The sequence below is a fragment of the Tiliqua scincoides genome, chromosome 1 (assembly GCF_035046505.1).
Source record: "Tiliqua scincoides isolate rTilSci1 chromosome 1, rTilSci1.hap2, whole genome shotgun sequence".
Lineage (NCBI taxonomy): Eukaryota > Metazoa > Chordata > Lepidosauria > Squamata > Scincidae > Tiliqua > Tiliqua scincoides.
In genome coordinates, this window is record NC_089821.1 from 247,722,817 (window position 1) to 247,747,401 (window position 24,585).

The following is a 24,585-nucleotide window of genomic DNA, read 5'->3' on the forward strand; positions in this document are numbered from 1 at the left end:
TTTCAAATTGAGAATTTAACTAAAAATGGTTTTGGAATCTCTTGGACTAATGTAAACAGAAAAAAATGAAACACATTCAAGGTACTGAGCTCCAAGGATCTGGGAAAGAAGGAAGACCGAGCTGTTTAACAGAACATTAATTTAACAGCTGCTTCGTGTTGTGCAGGTTAAAATAAAGCGTAAACTTTTCAGTCTGATTTTTTTCTCAAGAAGGATCTATGCCTCAACATGGGTGTCATTATAGGCTCTAGATATCATGGCAGTTTGGTTGTACCCTTGTACATAAACAAACCTACTTAATAAACACCTCACCCCAGCACTGTCTGTTCTAGTGGCTGTCTGCTGGTATTCATTTGCATCTTTTTAGATTATGAGCCCTTTTGGGACAGGGAGCCATTTAGTTATTTGATTTTTCTCTGTAAACCGCTTTGTGAACTTTTAGTTGAAAAGCGGTATATAAATACTGTTAATAATTAATAATAATAAAAGTTAATTTCATTTACATTTATTTCCTGTAACTGAGATGTCTCACTGGATTTTTGTTTTTAACACTTGGGACTTAATGAGGCCCGACTCCAATGCTGGACTAGTAAAGTGCTTTACTACTTCAACACGCTGAAGGTGACACATAATCAGAAGCCTGGTGCACAGCAACCTGTAAAAATACCTGAATTTTCATGGCAACTTCTGTCCCATTTTTCAAGCGAGCCAAGTGAACCTGTCCAATTGATGCTGCTGCAAAGGGGCGCTCCTCAAAGAAGTCCAACTGATCACGCCAGTTAGGCCCAAGGTCATTGTTCAAAGTTTTCTTAAGACAGAACAAGAAAAAATTTAACATTCCTACATTATTACTCAGCATTTCTCTTAAATCTAGCTCTGATCTATGGATCTTTGTTTTGCCTTACTGTACATGTCACAGCCTAAGAATTACACTGTGATAAACTTATACGTTACAGAGTTTCACAAGACCATAAGAGTTGGATCAGGCCAAGGGCCCATTTTGTCCAGCTCCCTGTATGTCATAGTGGCCCACCAGATGCCTCCCAAGACAACAGGATACACATATCCTGTTGCCACTCCCTTGCATCTGGCATTCAGAGAGACACTACCTCTAAAACTTGGTCATGATGCATATAGTCAATACAACTTGTAACCTGTGACAGACTTTTCCTCCATAAATCTGTCCAATCCCCTTTAAAAAGCATCCAGGCCAGGTGCCATCACAACATCATCTGGGAAGGAGTTCCACAGGTTAATTATAAGCTAGGAGAATAAATGTTTCTTTTATCTGTTCTGACTCTCCTGTCAGTCAGTTTTAATGGATCTTCTCTGGTTCTGGTATTGTGCGAGTGGGAAAAGAACTTCCCTCTATCCATCCCATATATAATTTTATGTATCTTGAGCATGATCTCTCTCAGGTGCCTTTTTCTAGACTGAAGAGTCCCAAATAATGTAGTCTTTCCTTGTAAAGGAGGTGCCCCAGCCCACTAATCATTTTGGTCACTCTTCATAAGAGGATGGCAGAGTTGGCTAGAGAGCAACAAGAAGGATGGGCTTTCTTCTCCCAGCTTGGCTAGTTACAGCAAAGCCCTTGACTAAGGACCACCACACAAATAAGGATGCCCACTTGCCATTTCACCATGCATCCAACTTCCCCAATATTACTTCATTTTAAATCCCAGATTCCCACCTCCCTGAATGCTCCTCACCATCATTTGCTTTAAAGGCATGAAGTCTGCACTCTGTCGAACACGCTCAAAAATCTTCTGAAGGTGAGGATTAATGAAGGCATCATCTGCCAGGTGAAAAGGACAAGCCCATCAAAGTTGTCAGAAAAACAATCTCAAGGCTAAGGTTAAACAGGACACCCACTGCTATTGCTCTCCATGACAAAAGCCACATTCAAGCATTTCACTTTGTCAGACCCTGTTCTTTGAGTCATGGTGAAGGGACAACCTACTTCTGAGCTATTCCCAGCACAAACCTTTGAGTCCATCTTTGCAGCTTGGGAGGCTCAAAAGAATGTTGCAAAGGCTGAGGTATTCAGGATGCTGAGTTTTTTAACTGACATTTTCTGCAGGCACATGGCAGGATCATGAAACACATCCCTGGCCCAAACAACATTCCTCATTCAAACTGTGATGAACATTGGCTTCTATAAGCAGAAAAGCAAGCCTAGAATTCTCCCAAAGCTGTCCTGTGGAAACCTCATCCATTCTAACCCCTCCAACACAGAAGAATGAGTTGAGCTGACAGCCACCTAAAGGAGAGCGTATCTGCCTTTCAGTTCTCAGCACACTGCTCCACTTCCACAGCATCAGACAAACACAGCATAAACACTTCCATCAGCTGGGATCTGGTATTACTCTTCCAGCACTTATCTATTTTATTTGTTAACATGCCAATGGACCATCTTCACTTGCTATTTATGCGGCAGGCATAGTAGGCCTTTAGGTCTTAAAGTCCTGTGTTCTTTAAACACAGTCCTGGAAGAAGTTCTTGTCTGCAAAGCAACACCAAAGCAGGGCCCTTTGGGATAAGAGTGGAAACAGTTTAATCCTGTTCCAATACTTGCTGCCTTGCTCCACACAGCAGCATAGTAAAACTACTCATCTCAGCAGTCCTATTAAAATCCTGAATGTCTGCCTGAAGGCTGCTGGGAAACAATTTTTAAGAGACAAGGAGACACCACTGGGAAGCAAGTACCATCCCAGGAATTGAGTTTCTGAAGTTGACAAACGTTAATGCAATAGAGAGCAGGACCTTGCATGACTCCACATCCGGAAAGGCTCCATAGAGAAATGAAGTTCAGAAGGAGCAACCAGTTACCCCTAACTTCTCCCCAAAACCTTTTGGTGCCTGTGTCTCACTTGGGCACAGGTGCTTTCCATACTGCAGATCCTACAACATTTTATAGTAAACGACAGCAAGAGACAACTAAGAGGATCAGCCAAAACTGCAAAGCAGTTACAGAGAGATGGAAACCCTTAAGTGTGAGGACTAGGAGTTTTGGATTCAAAGGGAAAAGCAGCAGAGCATATAGAGAGGGATGCAAGATGCCTGGGTCACCAAAGGCAGTGACAAGTTTCCTTATGACAAGAAAGGAAAATCCAAGGTAAAGAGCTCAGGTCATCAGCTTCAAAGAATTCACCAAGGGACTGATATAAAGAATTTTTTTAGCCAGAGCCAAGTTTTGTTTTTTTGCAAGCAAGTATTTTTAAAGCACTGTGAATACATAGGCCGAAAGCTAAAACAAGGTGACAGTCAATAGCTAGGGAAGATTTGGACGAGAGTTACAGAGTTGATAAAAGGGTCTTAAAGTAATCATATGAGAGGAGGCCGAAAAAGGAACTGAATATACTTTGCCTTAAGACATGAGGTTGTCCATGACTTTGTGTACCCTGGCTCAACAATCTCTGACACTCTTTCTCTCGATACCGAACTAAACAAACGCATAGGTAAAGCAGCTACCACGTTTTCCAGACTCACAAAGAGAGTCTGGTCCAACGAGAAGCTGACGGAACATACCAAGATCCAGGTCTACAGAGCTTGCGTCCTGAGTACACTTCTGTGCTGCAGCGAGTCATGGACTCTTCGCTCACAACAGGAGAGGAAACTGAACGCTTTCCACATGCGCTGCCTCTGACACATTCTCGGCATCACCTGGCAGGACAAAGTTCCAAACAACACAGCCCTGGAACGTGCTGGAATCCCTAGCATGTATGCACTGCTGAAACAGAGACGCCTGCGTTGGCTCGGTCATGTTGTGAGAATGGATGATGGCCGGATCCCAAAGGATCTCCTCTATGGAGAACTCGTGCAAGGAAAGCGCCCTACAGGTAGACCACAGCTGCAATACAAGGACATCTGCAAGAGGGATCTGAAGGCCTTAGGAGTGGACCTCAACAAGTGGGAAACCCTGGCCTCTGAGTGGCCCGCTTGGAGGCAGACTGTGCAGCATGGCCTTTCCCAGTTTGAAGAGACACTTGGCCAACAGTCTGAGGCTAAGAGGCAAAGAAGGAAGGCCCATAGCCAGGAAGACAGACCAGGGACAGACTGCACTTGCTCCCGTTGTGGAAGGGATTGTCACTCCCGAATTGGCCTTTTCAGTCACACTAGACGATGTTCCAAAACCACCTTTCAGAGCGCGATACCATAGTCTCTCGAGACTGAAGGTTGCCAACAACAAGATATGAAAATAAGTGAAGAATTGGGGAGGTTGAGGTAAGGGAAAAGACAATATTGCAATTTCCAGGTATTTGCTCAGAAAGAGGAAGCAGGTGAATAATTTCCCTGGGGATATATCTGCTGAAAACAGGCCAAGAAACAGTGTAATTTTTATTTTACTACGGGGGTATAGTTTTAGGTGAACCAGGAAAAATTTTCTAAGGTTGAAACCCTATGCACACTTACTAGAAAGCAAGTCCCATAGAAATGAGTGGGACTTCCTTCCAAGTTAAAACAGATATAGGGTTACAGTCTTTTCCAAGGCTGGTGGTTGGATTACATGATGCACAGCTCCTTCCTTTCCAGCCTGACAATTCTACTATTTTAGAAAGGCAGCAGCACCAACACTTCCTAGGCCCCATGTTAATAGTGTCAGCTTCTATGAAGATCTCCTTCAAGTCACTTCTTGCAAACAGCAGAATTCAGACACAGCGTCATTAGAGACCAAAAAAAGTGGGGGGAGGGAACCTGCAGACAGAAGGGCTCACTCCAAGTTCCCTCCACGTCTTTATTTAACAACTGATATTGACAATCACAATCATATTGACAGGCATGAGTAAGGGAAAGTGGTGAGTCCATCTGCTGGTTCTTTCCCAACAGTTGGCTAGGTTGGGCAAGAGACTGACCACAAAAAGGGTTTCACAGAGAGCTCTGGGGAGTGGAGCAATGGCAAGGACGCATCAGCCCTGCAAACTGCACAAGCTTCACACCAGGCAGTAGCGTAGCTAGAGAGAGGGTCACAGCACTAAGTTTTTGTAGGCCACTTTGGTCTCACTGCCCAGAATGACCAAAGAGGAAGGGCCACTTGCACAGCACATTCAGGTGCCCACAAAAACTTAGTGCCATGTCCTCCTCTAGCTGACAATGTTACTGACAATGTTTTGCTGTCAGAATGAGCCTCTCAAAAGGATTCCGCTTGGAGCAGTTCACCTTCCTGGTACTTTCCAGAAAGACAAATGTGTTTCATCTCACAAGGGTAGCAAAGCTTAAGAGAAGAACATAATAAACCACTTCTTCAATTGCCTGGGCCTCAAGTTCGGTTTATTTTTTTTAAAGCTTCCAGAAGCTCTGGCAATGTTATGGTTTTTTGTTTAAGCTATATGAGAGACGACACTTTATTGGCATGTTTGTTCACATGAATTGAATTATTCCTGCTCTTGCAGCCATGGTCATTTGAGTGTTTACATTGCTTCTGTGCCCAGCTTCTCTGTTGGTAGCAAGGCTGCATCTTCTCCTGTGCCACTTTCCATCATACACTTTCATTATTTAAGCTTGACAGACCTTTTGTCTGAATTGGGAGAAAGGTTGAGAGCAGCAACAAGCGAGATAAAAACCATAATTCAAATGTTTTCTAGCCCAAATAAAGCACTACAAAATGAAGGTCTAAGGAAATAAATTGCCCATCTTTTGTGCATGTGCTAAAGATCCTTTAGCAATAGGAAACCAACTTTTACTCTGGCTATAAAAAATTGTGAACTTTCTGTTCAAAGTGGTATATAGAATTAATAATAGTTTGCATGCAGATCCAGTGGAATGAGTCCATTTAAGAAGGAAGCAACAGAGAAGCAGCAGCTCCCCACATATGTAAAAGTAACAAGGGAACTAAAGGGAAAAGAGTCTCATCCTTTCTGTATCATGCAGAACCTTCTTCCTTAAGAGCACACTGTGGGGAAGGTCAAATAAGTGCCCAGGTGGCCTCTAGAATTTGGCAAGTTCCAAACAGAAAGGGCAGACTATCACTACTCCTCTTCCCCAGCCTCAGTATGTCCTAAGCTTTTAATAATGCCGAACAGAGAAAGCTGTGTGTTACAGTGTCCCTTCAATCACTTGTTGTTCACAAGAAATCATACAGCTAGGACTACACACTTTCAACAACAATTAATCCATTAGTCAACTATAGAACTAGTTGCATTTCAAAATGTTGCCCTCAATCAATCAGCAGGGCATAACAGAGACTCCAGGACTTGTGTCTGGAGTTAAGATGACACTGCCATCTTAAACACATTTGGTGAGCAATCCCCACTGAACACAGTGAATCCTAATTGAATATGCACAAGATTGCACAGGTAAAAGAGCTTATGCCTCGCAAACCTCATCCAACCAGTCTGCCCTCTTTTTTTCTTCCAGTTTTGATGAAAAAGAAACATACGCTCTCTTTCAGCTGCTTTCCCAAGTCAGCACAGTTTGGCTTTCCTTCTAACCACAAAAGCCACAAGCAAGCGATCACTTCATCTCAGCAGAAATCAATGGCAGTGTTTCTTTCACATTTGAATCTTGAACTTCTTGAAAGACCATCAAGGGGTGGTACTGTAAGTACAGATGTTCCTTATTCCCAAATGTGGTCTGGAAAAATAATGCTGAAGTTGGCCATTCTTCTATTTTGTTATTTATAAAATATCTATCATCACCTTTTGCCTCAAGGTGACATGCAATACAAATAATATAATCAATACAATTGTAAGAACACACACCTACAACTGTGTGTTAGTCTCAATGTGTTCCATGGGGCCTATTTCCAGGAAAGTATGTATAGGACTGCAGCCTACCAAACTGGGCAAAACAGTCAGCAAATAAAAGATCACACATTAAACCGGCAGACAAATCTATTAAAAAGAATTCATATAAAAGATCAAAAGAACAGGACTGAGTTTTGGTTGGCACCTAGCACAAGTGGTTTTTGAATTAAGTGGTTCATTATCTTACAGTTCAGATAAGATATAAGCATTGCCTATATCTAACCCTTCTGCAACTAGAAGTTGTGGCCTATTAATGGATACTGGTATACAGCCCTGTTGACTTGCTTCCCGGTTCGTCCAAACCATAAACTGAAACATATTTTTCCAAACTACAAAATAGACTGGGGGGGGAGAAATTCAAAAGTGCACTTACCTTGAATGCTCAGCATTTGGCCCAGCTTTAACGCAGCTCCTCGGACTTTGCACAAAGTCCTCACTATCCTTTCAGCGTTGGCCTCTGACAGAAAGGGGCTGGAATCCATAATGGCTTTCTTTCCTGAAGAAAAAGCAAAAGTGCATTATAGTCCACTGACTATCAGTTATGTTTCCACTCTGCCTAGAGAACATGCTCTCAAAACACTGCCTTTCACAGAGTAGGAAAACATGAAATCACTTTGGGGTGGATCTCAAAATATATATAAAACCAAGGGAAGAGGGTACATTTAAATTAATAATTTAATTATTATTATTTAATAAAAATAATAATAATTTAATAATAATAATAATAAATTAGGAAAAAGCATGATAAGGGGTGTTTTAAGTGAACTGGGTCATTTGAAATCACATCAAGTACACAGACAAGTGACTGAAGAGTTCTTGGATGTTACTGGCTCAAAACATCATGGGGAGAGAAAACAAAACTCCTAGACTTTTTTTTTTTTTTTTAAATAAAGGTGAAGGGAGAGTTACATACTAACTCACTGTAACAGAGAGACTACTAAAACAAATTATGAAATCAGTTTTAAGCACATGATAGAAAATGCAATTATAATTATAAATCATATTGCCTTACGGCTCAGTTCACGCTTACCAACAGTGGCATAGCTGTTTTTTTCTTTGTAGCTTCCTGCAATGGCAGACCAGGACCAAGCCACAGGGGTAAGCCAATGGCATCATCATCTGCCAGCTAAGAAAGGCAGTGACATGCAGGCAGGCCAGTACCATGATACTGGCCCTTCCCATGTGGTTCCACATGCAATGGATCCCAGAACAGCAAGAAAAGCAATCTGTGTCACTGCTGAATAAGTGCTAACTGTCTGGGAAGGCAATATATGTATCAAATCAGAATGTTCCACTAGATTTAACAGTTTTTATTGAATGCCTTATTCAAATGTAGAATATTGCTTCCAGCATCCTGGTGAATGGAAATCAAGATAGTTGTGAACTTTATTATTGAAAAGTATATAAATATTCTTAATATTATAGAATAACTCACAGACTAAAACTGAACCACAGCTAAGACCAGAGCAAAAAGGTCACTGAAATTCTGTATTTGCTTTCACCATAGCAAAGGAATGGATCGACACAGTTTAGTATCAAATTGTCTCCAATTCTTTGCACTTATTTCACCTCTGCAATTCTTACTCACCCATGGCCCCATAAGCACCTACCACAAATAAAGAAATGTTAATGATTAGGGTGGCCCAAGAACATTTCCTTGGATTGCAAAAAAAAAAAAACAGATAAACTTATCTGCAAAAGGTGGAGAAACATCCACCTGTCACATTGAGGTCACCTTCCTCAGCAACACATACCAAGATTACAATCCATAATTTCTAAGAGCCACAATGTATACTAACTGGGAGATCCACAACAAATCATCTGACCTTTTTAATTTAGCTGTGGGAGTTGGATGCCTTCTACTTTGATCAGCAAAACTGTACAGACAGTGGAAGCATTTAACTCCTTCCCATGCACCGTTTCCCTGATTTAAATAATCCTACTCAGTTTCTGTTTGCCCTGTAGGAGCAAGTGGGTGGAGGAATACAGTATTTGTGTCACATGCACATTTCCCTCATGAGTAGATAGCAGGAGGAAGAAAAGAAAAGGAGGAAGAGTTTTATTTATGGAAAGAAGCACAGGAGCAAGGATTTTAAAAATACTTGCTCTCACACACACCCATCCCCATACTGTGTTTAGTAAGGAGGAAAAATCAAGACATCAACCACAGATCTCCCAGTATATTATGCACTGGGCCCTAGACACTGGTCATTCTGGTTGACCAAAGGAACCTGAAATAAAGAATGGTTAATCACACTCTAAGGAAGTGAACAGTGTGAAAATACAGGACCTCTGTTTTCTTCTGGAGTAAGAAGAAATGCCTGAAAATTGAGTGGTGCAGGGATTGCAACCTGGTTGGCTTTGGATATATGCAGGCACTCTGCCACTGTAATTGGTTGGCAGCACAGACTACAGCCTGTAAACTGCCCATACAAAAGCAAAACTGGGTAATTGTTTAAATTTTCCATACATAATCACTTAGTAAGTCGATCATCACTATCATCCATCAAGTGAGGAAGAAAATCCTAATCCAGTTTGGCACCTAATCAGTAATTCAGGGGTGCTTAGGCAAAATCTGTGTTCTGTATTCACTTAGCAAGTAAATACAGATTAAATATAGGCACACCACAGTAAGTTATACTGAATAAGTGCTCATCACATGAATTTTATCATCTATATACTTTTATTGGTTTTTTCCAAACAATCTTGGCTTGGTTTGTGTGATAATTTGACCAGTTGGCTGGCCCCACACAATAAAGAGCATGTGCGCCAACATGTTGACAACATGTGAGCCAACCCATGTCCTGGCCCCTCCCCTCCAGGAGAGTTGGGGGCACTTTCCATGATTGCACTGAAGTGAGGCAGGGGTCTGTTCAGACCCCCTCTACATATGCTGATAAATCTACCATAGGTTTACCATGATAAACCTACCATGATAAGCCATAGGTTTATCAGCACACATATAAAGGTTGTTCCTCCATGTGATTAAATAAAGTGCCCTGAACTCTACCAGGAAGGAAGAAGGAGATGAGACATCTGTGCACCATGAAAACGCACATCCTTTATTACATGGTGCAAGTCAAGTGATCAGAGCATTGGCTGAAGTGAGCCCATGAGAGTTAAAAGTGTAGAAAGGGGGGTGTAGTTATACAGTATTGGTAGATAGGACTTTATATCCATAACCCATTTCTGCCCAGTCCACAGGTGTACACATTTGATTCCTGTTGTATATATGCAATGTTGGGCAGAAATGGCTTAACCATACTTTCAAGAAAGGAGACAGACACGCTCACTTTGTTCAAGACTGCACAATGAGATGTGATTAGGGATACCACTCCTTTGCCTCACTGTTCTCCTCCACTAAGGCTTCAACTGGGAGCCATGCACAGCCAGTACACATGCTGGGGAAGAGTATGGCCTTCCTACTGCAGCACCTCCATCCCAGCTGCCAAACAATGATTTCAGCACAGGCAGGATATTCTCTTTCTTGCTGCTATAGCCACTATAACAGGGATGGAGATTTCTCATGCCACCGCCACCCCCAAATGCACCCTACATTCTGTGGCCTGATCTTCTTGCTTCTGATGGCTTTATGAACAGGCCAGCCATGGATGTGAATCCAAGTCTAGCATTTCTACCCAGCAGCCAACAGTAGCTTGACACATCATGTGAAGGAATGGTGAACAGTCATCTTTTTAACACTCCTCAACCCAACAAGCCTCCACTGACTGCTATAAACTATAAGGCTTAATTGAGTTATTGGCTTCTGCCAATTGGGCAGAATTGGGCAATTCTGCGTATTGGCTTCTGCCTTTCCATTGGACCATTCCAGCGACATGGAGAGGGGGGATTTGCTGCATGGGTAACAGCCTATCCTCCATACCTTCTTTACCCAGGCTTCGCGCACTGGAGAGGACACTCCAACTTCGCCATACGGCGTCGGCACAACACGGGAAGCAGCAGTTTACCGGTTATAAGTCTTTGCTCGATTGGCGTAGAGCATGACGCCAGGGGCTGCTTCCGACGGTGGGAGAGATCATTGCATCTCATTGGGCAGCTACCGCCCGCCTTAAGCTGGGCAGTCCCCAGCCAGTAAGGTGTTGCCTCGCCACGGTCCGTTAACCTCATGGGGTGCGTGGGGTTTAGGGTGAAAACCGACAAGCGGATCGACAACTCTGCACCATGCAACAGAAAACAGAAAACTACTGCCCTAAAGCTGGGCACCTGGAACGTTAGGACAATGACACCTGGCTTCTCTGATGACCTGCAAGAAATAGACGACGCACGCAAAACAGCTGTCATCGACATGGAGCTGAGCAGACTGCAGATGGACATCGTCGCCCTTCAAGAGACTAGGCTGCCAGATTCCGGATCTGTCAAGGAGAGAAATTTCTCATTTTTCTGGCAGGGAAAACCACCAAACGAAACCAGGGAACATGGCGTTGGCTTTGCGGTCAGAAATACCCTGCTGAAATCCATCATCCCACCTACTGTGGGAAGTGAAAGAATTTTGTCCCTGCAGCTCCAGTCATCAGCAGGACCTGTCACTCTTATCAGTGCTTATGCACCGACTCTGTCTTCTCCAGCAGAAGCCAAAGACAAATTCTATGATGACCTGGCCACCACTGTCAAGAAAATCCCTGTAAAAGAGCCATTGTTCATCCTCGGCGATTTCAATGCTAGAGTTGGTGCTGATAACAGTTCATGGCCCACTTGCTTAGGTCAGTTTGGCACTGGGAGGATGAACGAAAATGGCCAACGCCTGCTAGAGTTTTGCTGTCATCACGGTCTCTGTGTCAGCAACACGTTCTTCAACACAAAGCCCCAACATAGAGTTTCTTGGAGACATCCAAGATCAAAGCACTGGCACCAGCTCGACCTGATCCTCACCAGACGCTCCAGCCTTCCCAGCATCAAGATCACACGCAGTTATCATGGTGCTGCCTGCGACACTGACCACTCCCTGGTGTGCAGCAGAGTGAAACTGCAAACAAAGCGACTGTATCACACGAAAAAGGAAGGAAGACCTCGCATTGATACCAGCAAGACCCGGGATCAGAGAAAAGTGGAGGAATTTGCACAAGCGCTTGAGGAATCTCTTCCAGGCCCGGCCGACACAAACGCATCCAACAGATGGGAACATTTCAAGAATACCGTTTACAACACCGCCTTGTCCATATTCGGCAAGAAGACCAACAAGACGGCAGACTGGTTTGAAGCTCACTCTGAGGAGTTGACACCAGTCATTGAGGAAAAGAGGAGAGCTCAAGCAGCATACAAGGCCTGTCCCAGTGAGCGCAACCTGCAGGTCCTCCGAACTGCTCGCAGCAAAGTCCAACAGACTGCCAGGAGATGTGCTAACGACTACTGGCTCCAGCTCTGTTCCAAGATACAGATAGCAGCTGACACGGGCAACATCAAGGGGATGTATGATGGTATCAAGCAGGCCCTAGGTTCAACACAGAGGAAAATTGCCCCTCTGAAGTCTGCCACAGGTGAGGTCATCCAGGATCAGGCGCAGCAGATGGAACGCTGGGTGCAGCACTACTCTGAGCTATATTCCAGAGAAAATGTAGTCACCGAAGAAGCACTGAACAACATTGAGTGCCTGCCTGTGCTGGAAGAGCTTGACAGTGAACCAACCCTAGAAGAACTTCACGTGGCCCTGGACTCCCTTGCCTTTGGCAAGGCACCTGGAAAAGACAGCATCCCTGCTGAAGTCCTAAAATGCTGCAAAGAGATCATCGTCACTGAGCTGCATGAAATCCTCTGTCTCTGCTGGAGAGAAGGTGGAGTACCTCAAGACATGAGGGATGCAAACATCATCACGCTGTACAAGAACAAAGGTGACAGGGGTGACTGCAACAACTACCGCGGCATCTCTCTCCTTAGCGTTGTAGGAAAGCTGTTTGCCCGAGTTGTACTAAAGAGGCTCCAGGTACTTGCAGAGAGCGTCTATCCAGAATCGCAGTGTGGATTCCGAGCCAACAGGTCCACCACTGATATGGTATTCTCCCTTAGACAACTACAGGAGAAATGCAGGGAACAACGACAGCCACTCTTTATAGCCTTCATAGATCTCACAAAGGCTTTCGACCTGGTCAGCAGAGACAGCCTCTTCAAGATTCTCCCCAAGATTGGATGTCCACCCAGGCTCCTCAGCATCATCAGATCTTTCCACAAGGACATGAAGGGCACTGTTGTCTTTGATGGCTCCACATCAGACCCCTTTCACATCCGAAGCGGCGTGAAGCAGGGCTGTGTTCTTGCACCAACCTTGTTTGGGATCTTCTTCGCTGTCCTGCTGAAGCAGGCCTTTGGAACTGCAACAGAAGGCATCTATCTCCAGACCAGATCAGACGGAAAGCTCTTCAACCTCTCCAGGTTGAGAGCAAAATCCAAAGTCCAGCTGAAATGTCTGCGTGACTTCCTCTTTGCTGACGATGCAGCTGTCACTACCCACTCTGCCAAAGATCTCCAGCAGCTCATGGATCGTTTTAGCAAAGCCTGCCAAGATTTTGGACTGACAATCAGCCTGAAGAAAACACAGGTCATGGTTCAGGATGTGGACTCACCTCCCTGCATTACAATCTCTGCGCATGAACTGGAGGTTGTCCATGACTTTGTGTACCTTGGCTCAACGATCTCCGACACTCTTTCTCTCGATACCGAGCTAAACAAGCGCATCGGTAAAGCAGCTACCACGTTTTCCAGACTCACAAAGAGAGTCTGGTCCAACAAGAAGCTGACGGAACATACCAAGATCCAGGTCTACAGAGCTTGCGTCTTGAGTACACTTCTGTACTGCAGCGAGTCATGGACTCTTCGCTCACAACAGGAGAGGAAACTGAGCGCTTTCCACATGCGCTGCCTCCGACGCATCCTCGGCATCACCTGGCAGGACAAAGTTCCAAACAACACAGTCCTGGAACGTGCTGGAATCCCTAGCATGTATTCACTGCTGAAACAGAGACGCCTGCGTTGGCTTGGTCATGTCGTGAGAATGGATGATAGCCGGATCCCAAAGGATCTCCTCTATGGAGAACTCGTGCAAGGAAAGCGCCCTACAGGTAGACCACAGCTGCGATACAAGGACATCTGCAAGAGGGATCTGAAGGCCTTAGGGATGGACCTCAACAAGTGGGAAACCCTGGCCTCTGAGCGGCCCGCTTGGAGGCAGGCTGTGCAGCATGGCCTTTCCCAGTTTGAAGAGACACTTTGCCAACAGTCTGAGGCAAAGAGGCAAAGAAGGAAGGCCCATAGCCAGGGAGACAGACCAGGGACAGACTGCACTTGCTCCCGGTGTGGAAGGGATTGTCACTCCCGGATTGGCCTTTTCAGCCACACTAGATGCTGTGTCAGAACCACCTTTCAGAGCGCGATACTATAGTCTTTCGAGACTGAAGGTTGCCAATACAATACAATACAAATTGAGTTAGTAAGCAGTATACTGAACATCATCTGTTGTGGACTTCATTAACCACTCCAAATTGCAATACGGTCAATGCCAAGATACCGGGGCAGGGAGATAGGTGTTTTGGTTTCAAATGACTTTAGAAAGCAACCCAGAGGTTCAACTGGTTATGTTGTACTACCTGTTCCACCTCAAATATTTACCCTCACATTTAAATCTCCTTCCCTGTGTAAAGCTAGCACTATCAAGGAGAAGACTAGACAAGAAGCCATATGGCATGCATAGAAAGATTCTACTATGACAGTAGCTCGACATACCCAATTCTCTCCATGCATTCAGAGTTAATACAATCCCATGAAAAATCTGTCTTTAATCCAGCCTGAAACACAGACATGCCTCCAAAGACCTACACATTTTCTGGCACAGAGATCCCATCTTTTTTGCTTCTGCAGAACTGAAACACAGGTTCAGTTGAATAAACTTCTCTCTTAGTAGAACAGACCTGGAATTCCAGGTCTCCTCTAGGCAGAAGAGGGTGTTTGGAGCCTGGATTTCATTTCACATTCCTGGAAACTATCCAACCACCTTGGCCTGCATATATTCTATTACTCTCTCACCAGAAGTACTATAATGGCTCCAGTGGTCAGTGTAGACCAAAGCAGTTTTTACTTTGCTTGCTCATTAGAAACATTAAACTTCAGACACAATATATAATGGAAACAGGCTCCTAAACACAGGTTTTTAGGGATGGCTTGGACAGAACAACCAAGCCACAGCGTGACAGTAGGCCTGAGTTTCCCCTCATGTGTTCCAGTTCCCTCACCAATTTCTGGCAAATCAGTTTGCTATCATTTGTTAAGACCAAGCCAGCAAAATTTGCACTTGCCTTCCAAATCACAACTGGAAGTCACCACTTTAAATGAGTTTGCAATTCTGTCTGATAGGCAAGCACAAGTTATAGTTTGCCCATTCAGACATAAAAAGACAATTTATGGTTTGCCCAAACCAGGAAGTCATGGAGAGAAATCAAAGAGAATGCAAGGAAGAGAAAGAGCACACAAGTCCAAAGACAGCCAAACCAAGTGAACCAGCCCAGACTATTCCGAGCTTAGGTCCATCGTGAGATTTTTACTTTAAACAAAACCTAAGTGATCCCATGAAAAGACAGCTATTGCGGACTGGATCCAAAAAACCTAAATCCTGAAAATAAGACCTGGCTAAATAGGTTATTTGTAAAAGGCAAAGTTCTTCCTAGCCAAAGCCCATTTTGAGGACTGATGGCAGGAAACCCAATGATACAAATATATGGTCTAATTACACCATAACTAGTTGTAGCATACTGAGCAGCTGACATGCAGCTTTCACAAAACCACATTTTATATTACTGCTCCTTCTCCTTCAAATTCCAGTTTCTGCAGAAAGCAAAGAAAAAACCATTTTGCCTATCAAAAAACATCTTTTGCATTCTCAGCAGGCTTTAAGCAACGTTTGAGAAAGGTTGGTTAATATTTGGGGAAGGGGAAGAAGTTATCCAATGATTTTTGCAGCAACCTTAAAGATTTTATTTGCTCAGACATACGCAAGCTGTTGCTCTCAACAGCAGAGTAAAGTGAGATGGGATCAACACAACAAAGTAAGCCATGAAGATCTGCAGCCTCTCTGTGATGAATGACAGCCCAGGCATATGGAGAAACAGTGCAGGGAAGATAAAAAGCCAGTGGATATCTTTAAGTCCACCAGCACAACAAACTTGACCTGGAATCACAGAGGCAAATAAGCAGAGACCTCAAAGTGGAAATTTACAAAGTTTAGTGCCACTATAAGCTGTCAAGAGAATCATTTTCCAAAGCCAAATACCCTGATATTCCATAAGCTGTGACTTGAAGAGCCATAGATAGTAAATATTTGCTTGTATGCAATTCACAAGTCATTCTCAAGAGCACTGGATATCATGGGCTCTAAGGCTGCAATCTTATCCAGTTACTTGGGAGTAACTGACTATAATGGGACTTACTTCTGAGTAGACATGCATCAGCTTGGGCAGAAAGAAACTCATTATTCAGGAAGAGGGACATTCATAAGAACAAGGCAGATGCCAAAACAATAATACCTGATCTGAAATCACAAAAGCTATGACTGTTCTAATGAATCACCTTGACCACTCTAGAATACCTAAAACTTCTGCAGTCCACATAATCACTCCCAAACCAATTATGTTTGGATACTTTTTCTTTAAAGAAAGGAAAATGATGTAAATATTTTAAAATAATAAAAATTCTCTAGCTATATGGTAATTAGGAAATACTTCCTTACACTGAGTCTAAATAGTCCCAGAGGCATGGTCTGAGGGCACATGATACACCCACTCTGCTAAAGCTAAGTCAGTGTAGGTCTGTTCAGTGCCTAGATGGGAGACCACTTGGGAACCCCATAAACACTGTCTTGAGTTCCACCAAAAAAACAAAAATCTGCTTTCCTGTACCCTATTGATTTTTTGTTCTCACTTTTGATAGGGGGACAACAACTGGTGCTCCTCTTCATTTCATAACCATTTTCTGAAGGTCGATTTACATTTTACCCTCCTAATGAGAGGCACACATTTACCTGTTACCCAAGGACATTTGTCTGAAGCAGGTTTCCTTTTGATAGGGTTCCACACACAGCCCTATTGGGGAGAGCATTTATTTTTATTTTGGCAAGATACTTTTCCAGAGTCTGAAGAATTGTCTCTCCTTGACCCTGAACAGACTCTGAAAAGGCTTGCAAAGCTGCAAGACCAAACTGCTTGTCTTGTGAGATTCAAGCACACAGCCAGGCAAAGTCTTCAACCTGGCCCAAGGTGTGTGTGGGGGGGGGGGGGGGTCTTGCTACTTTCTAAACCTCTCTCCAACAATCAAGCACACAAAGAAGCACACCAAGCTTTAGAGGAACTCTGAGTGTTCCCAAAGCTCAACACTATATAATCAAGGCCTCACCTTATCCCTTACAGGACAGGCAGAATTGATGAACCAAAAATGTGTGAGCCCCTAACCCAGTGGTTTTCAAACTGGGGCATCACAACACCCAGCCTGAAGGCCCCGGTCTCTGCCCCCTTAAGGGGCGGGGGCAGCGACGCATTCCAAGGATTGTGTCACTAACAGGGCTGCAGGGACTGGGATGCACTCACCAGTCCCTGCAGCAGCCATCCTGGGGTGCGGGGAGCCCTGCATGAGCATCTGTAGGATTCCCCAGCTCATCCGAAATGAAAACTGAGTTATCACGCTCCGCTTCCATTTTTGCAGAAGTGGACCGCGATCGCTCCACTTTCGCTTTCTGCAGGCTGGAGAGCCCTGCAGACACTCATGCAGGACTCCCAGCACCCCAGGACGGCTGCTGCAGGGACTGGTGAGCACATCACAGTCCCTGCAGCCCCGTTAGCGACACAATCCTGGGGGTCCTGTTGTAAGCCGCCTTGAGTCCCTTCGGGGAGAAAGGCAGGATAAAAATAACGTTATTTTTATTATTATTATTATCCTGTCACTACCTCCCCCTGCAAGAACTTACAGCGGTGCAAACTCTCCATGAGAGTTTGAAAACCACTGCCCGAACCAGTGACAAGCATTGGTTGGCCAGACACTACTTGCAACCCTTGCCTCCCCTGACCTGGTATGCCTAACAAGGAAGATTCCACTGCTGCTACTTTGCCCCCCTTCTCCCTTCTGCTCATGCAAGCACTGGTTCTATTCTCAGCCCACTCAGGGGCAGGCTCTCCACTTACCTAAAAAAAGGAAAGAGGAAACAAAAGATCACTGGGATGGTAAGGAGCAGATTCAGGTCATAACACAGACAACAAGGAGCTTCAGAGTTGACCAAGGAACCCAGGTTTTCACTTTTCACATTAGTGACCAACCCCTTGCATACCAGTCCTCCTCCTGCAACCAGCCTTTAGTTCAAAGGCAGGTCATGCTGTATAATCTCCAGGTGGTCAGAAGGCTCTCTTTGATCTTGGAAGTTGTATGGGAATGCAAAGTTCTCCCTCTGAACAGATTAGCCAATAAGAGTAACAAAAAGCCTGAAACTCCCCCTCATACCAAACCCCAAGAACATATGTAATGCCCTACCCAGCCCCAAAAAGGTTCCAATTCTGTCTGCTGCCAATCTCTGCCACAGCAACTTCTACAACTTCACTGTTTTGCTGAGCTCGTATTCAGGACAGGGAGTGCCCTGTTATGCAAGGGACCTCGTGCAAACAGAAACATGTCAACAGAACTGCTGCACACTGACTCTCTAATAAGAGAGAAAAAGAAACAGAGAGACAATAGCAATGGGTGCTGTCAGGAAATGCCTTTGAGGGTCCCATAACTGGGTGAGATTGTTCTGAGTTATTCGAAGACCAGGCAGTTTAGGTCAGCATAGTGTACCCAAGTCCTGCTACTACAAATACAAATTCTGCAGTTTCTCAAACTGAGTTAACATGGGCTGCAGGTGGCTTTGCGTTTGTGTTTAATGTGTTACAGCCACCCATGAAGGGTTAAGGACTGGCAATCTGCATGCCCATTATCCCAACACACTTTCATACACCATACCAGTAAAGAGGGTCAACACACTCTTGCCAAGATGCCTTGGATTACACACGTAAAACTACCAACAGTGAATAGGAACCAATATAGGAAGGTGGTTAAAATGCAGTTGCCACAGTTTAGGAATGTCCTCGGATACATTCAAGAGATCAGACAGATGAATGCTGTCCTAAGGATGCAGAGCTAATACAAGAGGCACCCGCTGTGTCCAATGCTCCTCCAAGCAAATAAGTAAACATAGGAGCAGTTCAAGCACCATGGACAGAACAAAGTCCAGTCTTCTTCACACCTCAGCACCTCCCCCTTTTGCCAGGCAAGCTCAGAAGTAAACCTGCTGCCACTGTTTAAGAAATGCCTCAATCACTGCACACTTTTGTGCAACAACATATTTCTTTATCTAAATTATTTACTCTATAACCTTCACTTCAGCGGCAGACTGTTAGCCAGCTCCAAGAAAATCAAGATAGCTACTTACGGTAAAACAAGAAGTGTGACTATTCTTTCATCTGAAAGGGTAGACCCAGAGGGCAGGGCTTCAAAAGAAAGCTCAAAGATTGCTGCAACACAGGTCATGAAATCACAAGCATTTTGCTCTGCACAGAAACTTCTTGGGCTTCTGTATTGATCCAGGCCAGTGTACTGAAATATTTCCTCAAAGAGCCCAACTCTCGACCAGAACTTAGCCTTCTCTGAGCCTCTCTCAGTGGCAATAAGCAGGCAGCCACACACCTTTAGATGAATAATGAATGCCAGTGGTAGGGGAAAAAAGCAAACCGCAACAGTAGTGTCATGTCTTACCTCCTGTAGCTTTAAAATGTTTAAGTTTCTATGCACTTGCAGAGCAAACTGTCAAAAACAAGGAGACGGCCCGATACTTGTCTTACACAGTAAGCAGAGGAACACTCACCATTGCGCTCTTCAGATCGAAGGCTCTTCTTTGCAACCTCTGCCAACGCTCCGATGCCAAGGCCAACAGCTAACCCTTTAAAAAGACAAAGAGGAGGGGGGGAAAGCAGAGATGTGAGGAGAAAATGCCATCTGTATGCAGTTACATCAATCTGTGCATTAATCAGCGGTTACAAAGTAGTTATTTGGTTTATGCTGTTTAAATTGACCTCATATGTCCACTGAGAAAGAGTCACTAGCAAAGCTTTGCCTGTTGTCAGCCGCATGCTGTGTCCACTTTTCTCCACTGTGGTGACCCTACTGTCCAACAAAATACTTCCTGCTTATAGAAAAAAGGCAACAGAAACCACAACAAGCACCAGCCAAAGGAGCAACACAGACCGCACATTGTTCACTCGTCTGTTGGGAGTATTTGACGCTTCCTCTGTAGTCTTCAGTATTAGCCACTGGGCCTTCTGTCCAATGCAGGTAGGACAGTTCTTCAAGTCAAGGTGACTAGCTTCTTACTTGGAGACTGCACAGATATTATAAAGTGTTCCATGGATGCCTCATTGCAACTGCCACCCTGTTCCTCCATTGGCTCCTTCACCCACCTTCACCCACCACCAAAATCACAGCCTAACTGGCCACATCATAGGACAAAGATAGGTGGGTACAGGAGCTTGTCTAGAACAGGTCAAGAAGCACATCAACTTCACCCTGTGTTGGTACCTTGACACATCTAATAGGGACACAACCCAGGAGAGGATTTGACAAGACTTTCTCTTTACAGCTTATAGTTGGCAACCTTCAGTCTCGAAAGACTATGGTATCGCGCTCTGAAAGGTGGTTCTGGAACAGCGTCTAGTGTGGCTGAAAAGGCCAATTCGGGAGTGACAATCCCTTCCACACTGGGAGCAAGTGCAGTCTGTCCCTGGCCTGTCTCCCTGGCTATGGGCCTTCCTTCTTTGCCTCTTAGCCTCAGACTGTTGGCCAAGTGTCTCTTCAAACTGGGAAAGGCCATGTTGCACAGCCTGCCTCCAAGCGGGCCGCTCCAAGCAGGCTGATTGTAATGCAGGGAGGTGAGTCCACATCCTGAACCATGACCTATGTTTTCTTCAGGCTGATCAGGCTGATCTTTACAGCTACTCAACAGCATAATCCAATGTAGAGTAGAACAACTACACTGTATTATAGAATGAAAACCCAGGAATAGAACAGATCTAGAATTTAGGGCACCCATTTGGGAGCGTAACTAGAGGAGGACTCAGCATTATGGACATTGGGGATCAACACAGTCAAACCATTGCAAAAAAGGAAACATTTATATAAGATTATGACAGAACCATACAACTAAGCTGTAATAAACTTGGTTCATTAGACATACAATCTCACTGACGCTTGCTTTGCAAGTCAGTTTTGCAAGTCTGAAATTCCTGTGCCTTTAAGGAGTAATTGTGGCTCCATTCCTACCCTGACTGGGAGGCATGTCAAAATTCCATTACAAGATATTTTCAGCAAATAAACATCTCTCTGCTAATGGATATTCAGCTGTAATTTCATGAGTGGTACTTCAAAGTGTTTTTTTTTATATTGTTAGCCGCCTTGGGCTGTAATTTAGAGGATGGGCAGGCTATAAAACCTCAACCGAATTATATTTCAGACAAACAAGCCTTCATCTTTTTACTAGCAGTTTACAGTGACAGACAGATACCCCAATGGGGATTCCTGTCTTTGTAAGAAGGCTGGGCGGCCTTCTCCCCATCTCTTCAAGTCTCAAGCAGAATACCCCAGTACTGATATGATAAAATTGAGACATGCAGCTTAAGGAGAGGGAAGGTAACACTGTGGTGGCAGTTCCAACAAGTCAGTAACTTCACAGGCTTTTTATCCTTTTCTACAACACCCTTTCTTCCCTGATAAGATTTGAGATGTGTACAACATGTACTCTCTCCCCTGCACACCACATCTCCACCTTAATAATCACAAAAACCAGCCTCTAGAACCCAAACAGCCAGTGTTGAGATAGGCACATGCTATAAACAACTTCCAACGGCAGCTTTTAAAGATTAACCAGCCAGGATTACTTTGCTACACCCCCTTCGAAACTGTTTTCATTGCCATGTATTGTGATAAGGCCACTTCCCTTGGGGAGCAACTTTTACCTTAGGAATTCTCATAGAGATTATATTGGGATGCATGTCAGGAGTACTGCTGCTTGCGTTCTGTGTGTATAGCCCAGTCAGCAAGGTTTTCTGCAGAGTCAATATGCACCCAAGCAGGGTCACAGTCCCCTCTAATTTTTATCTGCAGACCCCTATGATGGCTGTGTGGGGGCAGCTATGGAGCACTCTGCAATACTGCCATCATCGAGCTCCAGAGCACCAAGTGGGAAGCTGCAAAGGGATTTGATAACAGATGCATGGCTACACAGCTTACAGGGAAGACTTGTCACAGCTCAGACCACATGCTACAATGATAAAGGCACAGTTTATATTCTCCTTATGGTGTTTTTTTTAATTTAAATTTTGCTTTCCTTAGGCAGTATGAGGCTTTGCCATATTGGTCTGAATTCTTATATTGTTTCTTTTCCTGGCTGCTGCCCTATGCCACTCTACCATGATGGTGTATTTGAACTGATCAGAATGGACACGGAGCCCTACAAGCACACAAAATGAGCATTTATTAAAAACCTGAGCCAGTAATTCAGGGAAGAGGAAGCATGTTTTAAATATATTTGTAAGCTGCCTCAAGAGTCCATTTTTGCTCTATAAAAGCAGCATATACAGATTTTTAATAACAAAATGTACAAAAATTAATACCAAGACTATGTGGAGGGACAAGTGAAACACAACTGCTGGTTTGACCCCAATAAGGCTTGCATGAGAACCTATTAACTGTAGTAAATCAAACAATTACATAATGACCTTGCTGAACTCTATAGGCACTTCCACATCCCTGATACATGCAGGCGCAGAGTTTCCTTCCAAAACAACAACAAAATCCTTTCTTCTTCACAGATTTTTAACAGTTGAAGAGGAAATCCTCTAATCTCTCATGCTGCACAGCTTATTCTAGACAAGTTTCAATAAAATGGCTTTACATGCACTCACTTCAAAATGCATGCAAGTTCCATCCACCCCATATCCCACACTGTGCATCTGCAGTGCTAAGAGTAATAGTTCAGGTGGTACCTTCGTACTTGCGGGAGATCCATTACGGGACCACCCACAGATACCAAAAAACCATGGATAAAAATCCACCATTTGGCACCCTTTAAGACTTCCAAAGGTGACCAGAGTTATGCTGGCTCTGGGGGATCTTAGAAGGTCACTTCCGGTTTTGTGCGAAAAACCGGAAGTGATGTTTAAAGGTCATATAAGGCCTTTATAAGGTTGGGGAAGTCCTCCAGTTCAAATACACCATGGGTCTCAGAAGAGGCTCCGGTCGCCCATGGAGGTTTCAGGTTGTGCCTAAGCTGGCTCAATGAAGGTCCAGGGAACCCACGTTGAGCCAGATCTGCTGATAGCTAATCCATGAATACTGAGACCCCACCTGTAATTCTAATTCTGACACAAAAACTCTTGACTTCCAAAAGGCTGACTTTCCTCAAATGAGGAAGCTAGTTAGAGATAAGTTGAAAGGGAAGGTAAAGAGGGTTCAATCTCTCCAGAGTGCGTGGAAGTTGTTTAAAACAATGGTAATAGAGGCCCAGCGGAAGTGTATACCACAAAGGAGGAAGGGTTGGACTAAGTCTAGGAGGATGGCAGCATGACTAACGAGCCAAGTTAGAGAGGCTGTAAAGCACAAGGAAGCTTCCTTCCATAAATGGAAGTCTTGCCTGAATGAGGAGAATAAAAAGGAACAAACTGTGGCAAATGAAATGTAAGAGGGTGATAAGGGAGGCCAAGAAAGACTTTGAGGAACGCATGGCCAGCAATATTAAGGGGAATAATAAAAGCTTCTTCAAATATGATAGAAGCAGGAAACCTGCCAGAGAAGCAGTTGGCCCTCTGGATGGTGAGGGAGGGGAAAGGGGAGATAAAAGGCCACTTGGAGATGGCAAAGAAATTAAATTAGTTCTTTGCATCTGTCTTTATGGCAGAAGACCTCGGGCAGATACTGCTGCCCAAACAGCCCCTCTTGATTAAGGAAAAGTCAGACAGAGGTTAAAAAAAGAAGACCTTTAAGACCTAATTGACAAATCAAAAATCAGCAAGTCATCAGGCCCTGATGGAATCCACGCAAGAATTATTAGGGAACTGAAGAATGAAGAAGCTAATCTCTTGACTAAAATATGTTCCTTAAAACAGCAACAGTGCCAGAGGATAGGAAGATAGCAAATATCACACTGGTTATTAAAAAGGGAAGGAGAGGAACCAGGAAAGAATAGGCCAGTCAGCCTAATGTCTGTTCTGGGTAAGATGATGGAATGCCTCATCAAAGATAAAATCTTAAAACACATAGACGAACAAGCCTTGCTAAGGGAGAATCAGCATGGCTTCTGTAAGGGTAAGTTTTGCCTCACGAACCTTTTAGAATTCTTTGAAAAGGTCAACAGGCATTTGGATGCAGGACAACCTGTGGAAATTATATATCTGGACTTTCAGAAGGCTGAAAATATGATAAAGTCCTTCACCAAAGGCTGCTGAGGAAACTCCACAGTCAGAGAATTAAAGGGCAGGTCTTCTCATGGATTAGGAATTGGTTGAGAACCAGGAAGCAGAGAGTGGGTGTCAATAGGAAATTTTCACAACAGAGAGAGGTGAAAAGCAGTGTCCCCTAAGGATCTGCCCTGTGACCAGTGCTGTTCAACCTGTTTGTAAATGACTAGGAGACAGGGTTGAGCAGAGAGGTTGCTGATGACACAAAACTTTTCAGAGACCAGAAGAGATTGTGAAGAACTCCAGAAGGATCTCTCCAAACTAGGAGAATGGGCAGCAAAATGGCAGATGAGTTTCAATGTAAGTAAATGTAAAGTCAC

At 44.1% G+C, this 24,585-nt stretch overlaps 1 protein-coding gene across 3 annotated transcripts in view; it reads right to left on the minus strand.

Moving 5' to 3' along the window:
• Positions 1–24,585, minus strand: part of COQ8A (coenzyme Q8A) — a 72,375-nt gene that overhangs the window by 14,509 nt on the left and 33,281 nt on the right. For all 3 annotated transcript variants that reach the window (XM_066618683.1, XM_066618684.1, XM_066618685.1), the window contains exons 5-8: positions 19,624–19,698; positions 7,117–7,239; positions 1,710–1,795; positions 668–808 (exon numbers count right to left, since the gene is read on the minus strand). In XM_066618683.1, the coding sequence (XP_066474780.1) occupies positions 668–808; positions 1,710–1,795; positions 7,117–7,239; positions 19,624–19,698 (425 nt within the window). The remainder of the gene's footprint in view (positions 1–667; positions 809–1,709; positions 1,796–7,116; positions 7,240–19,623; positions 19,699–24,585) is intronic.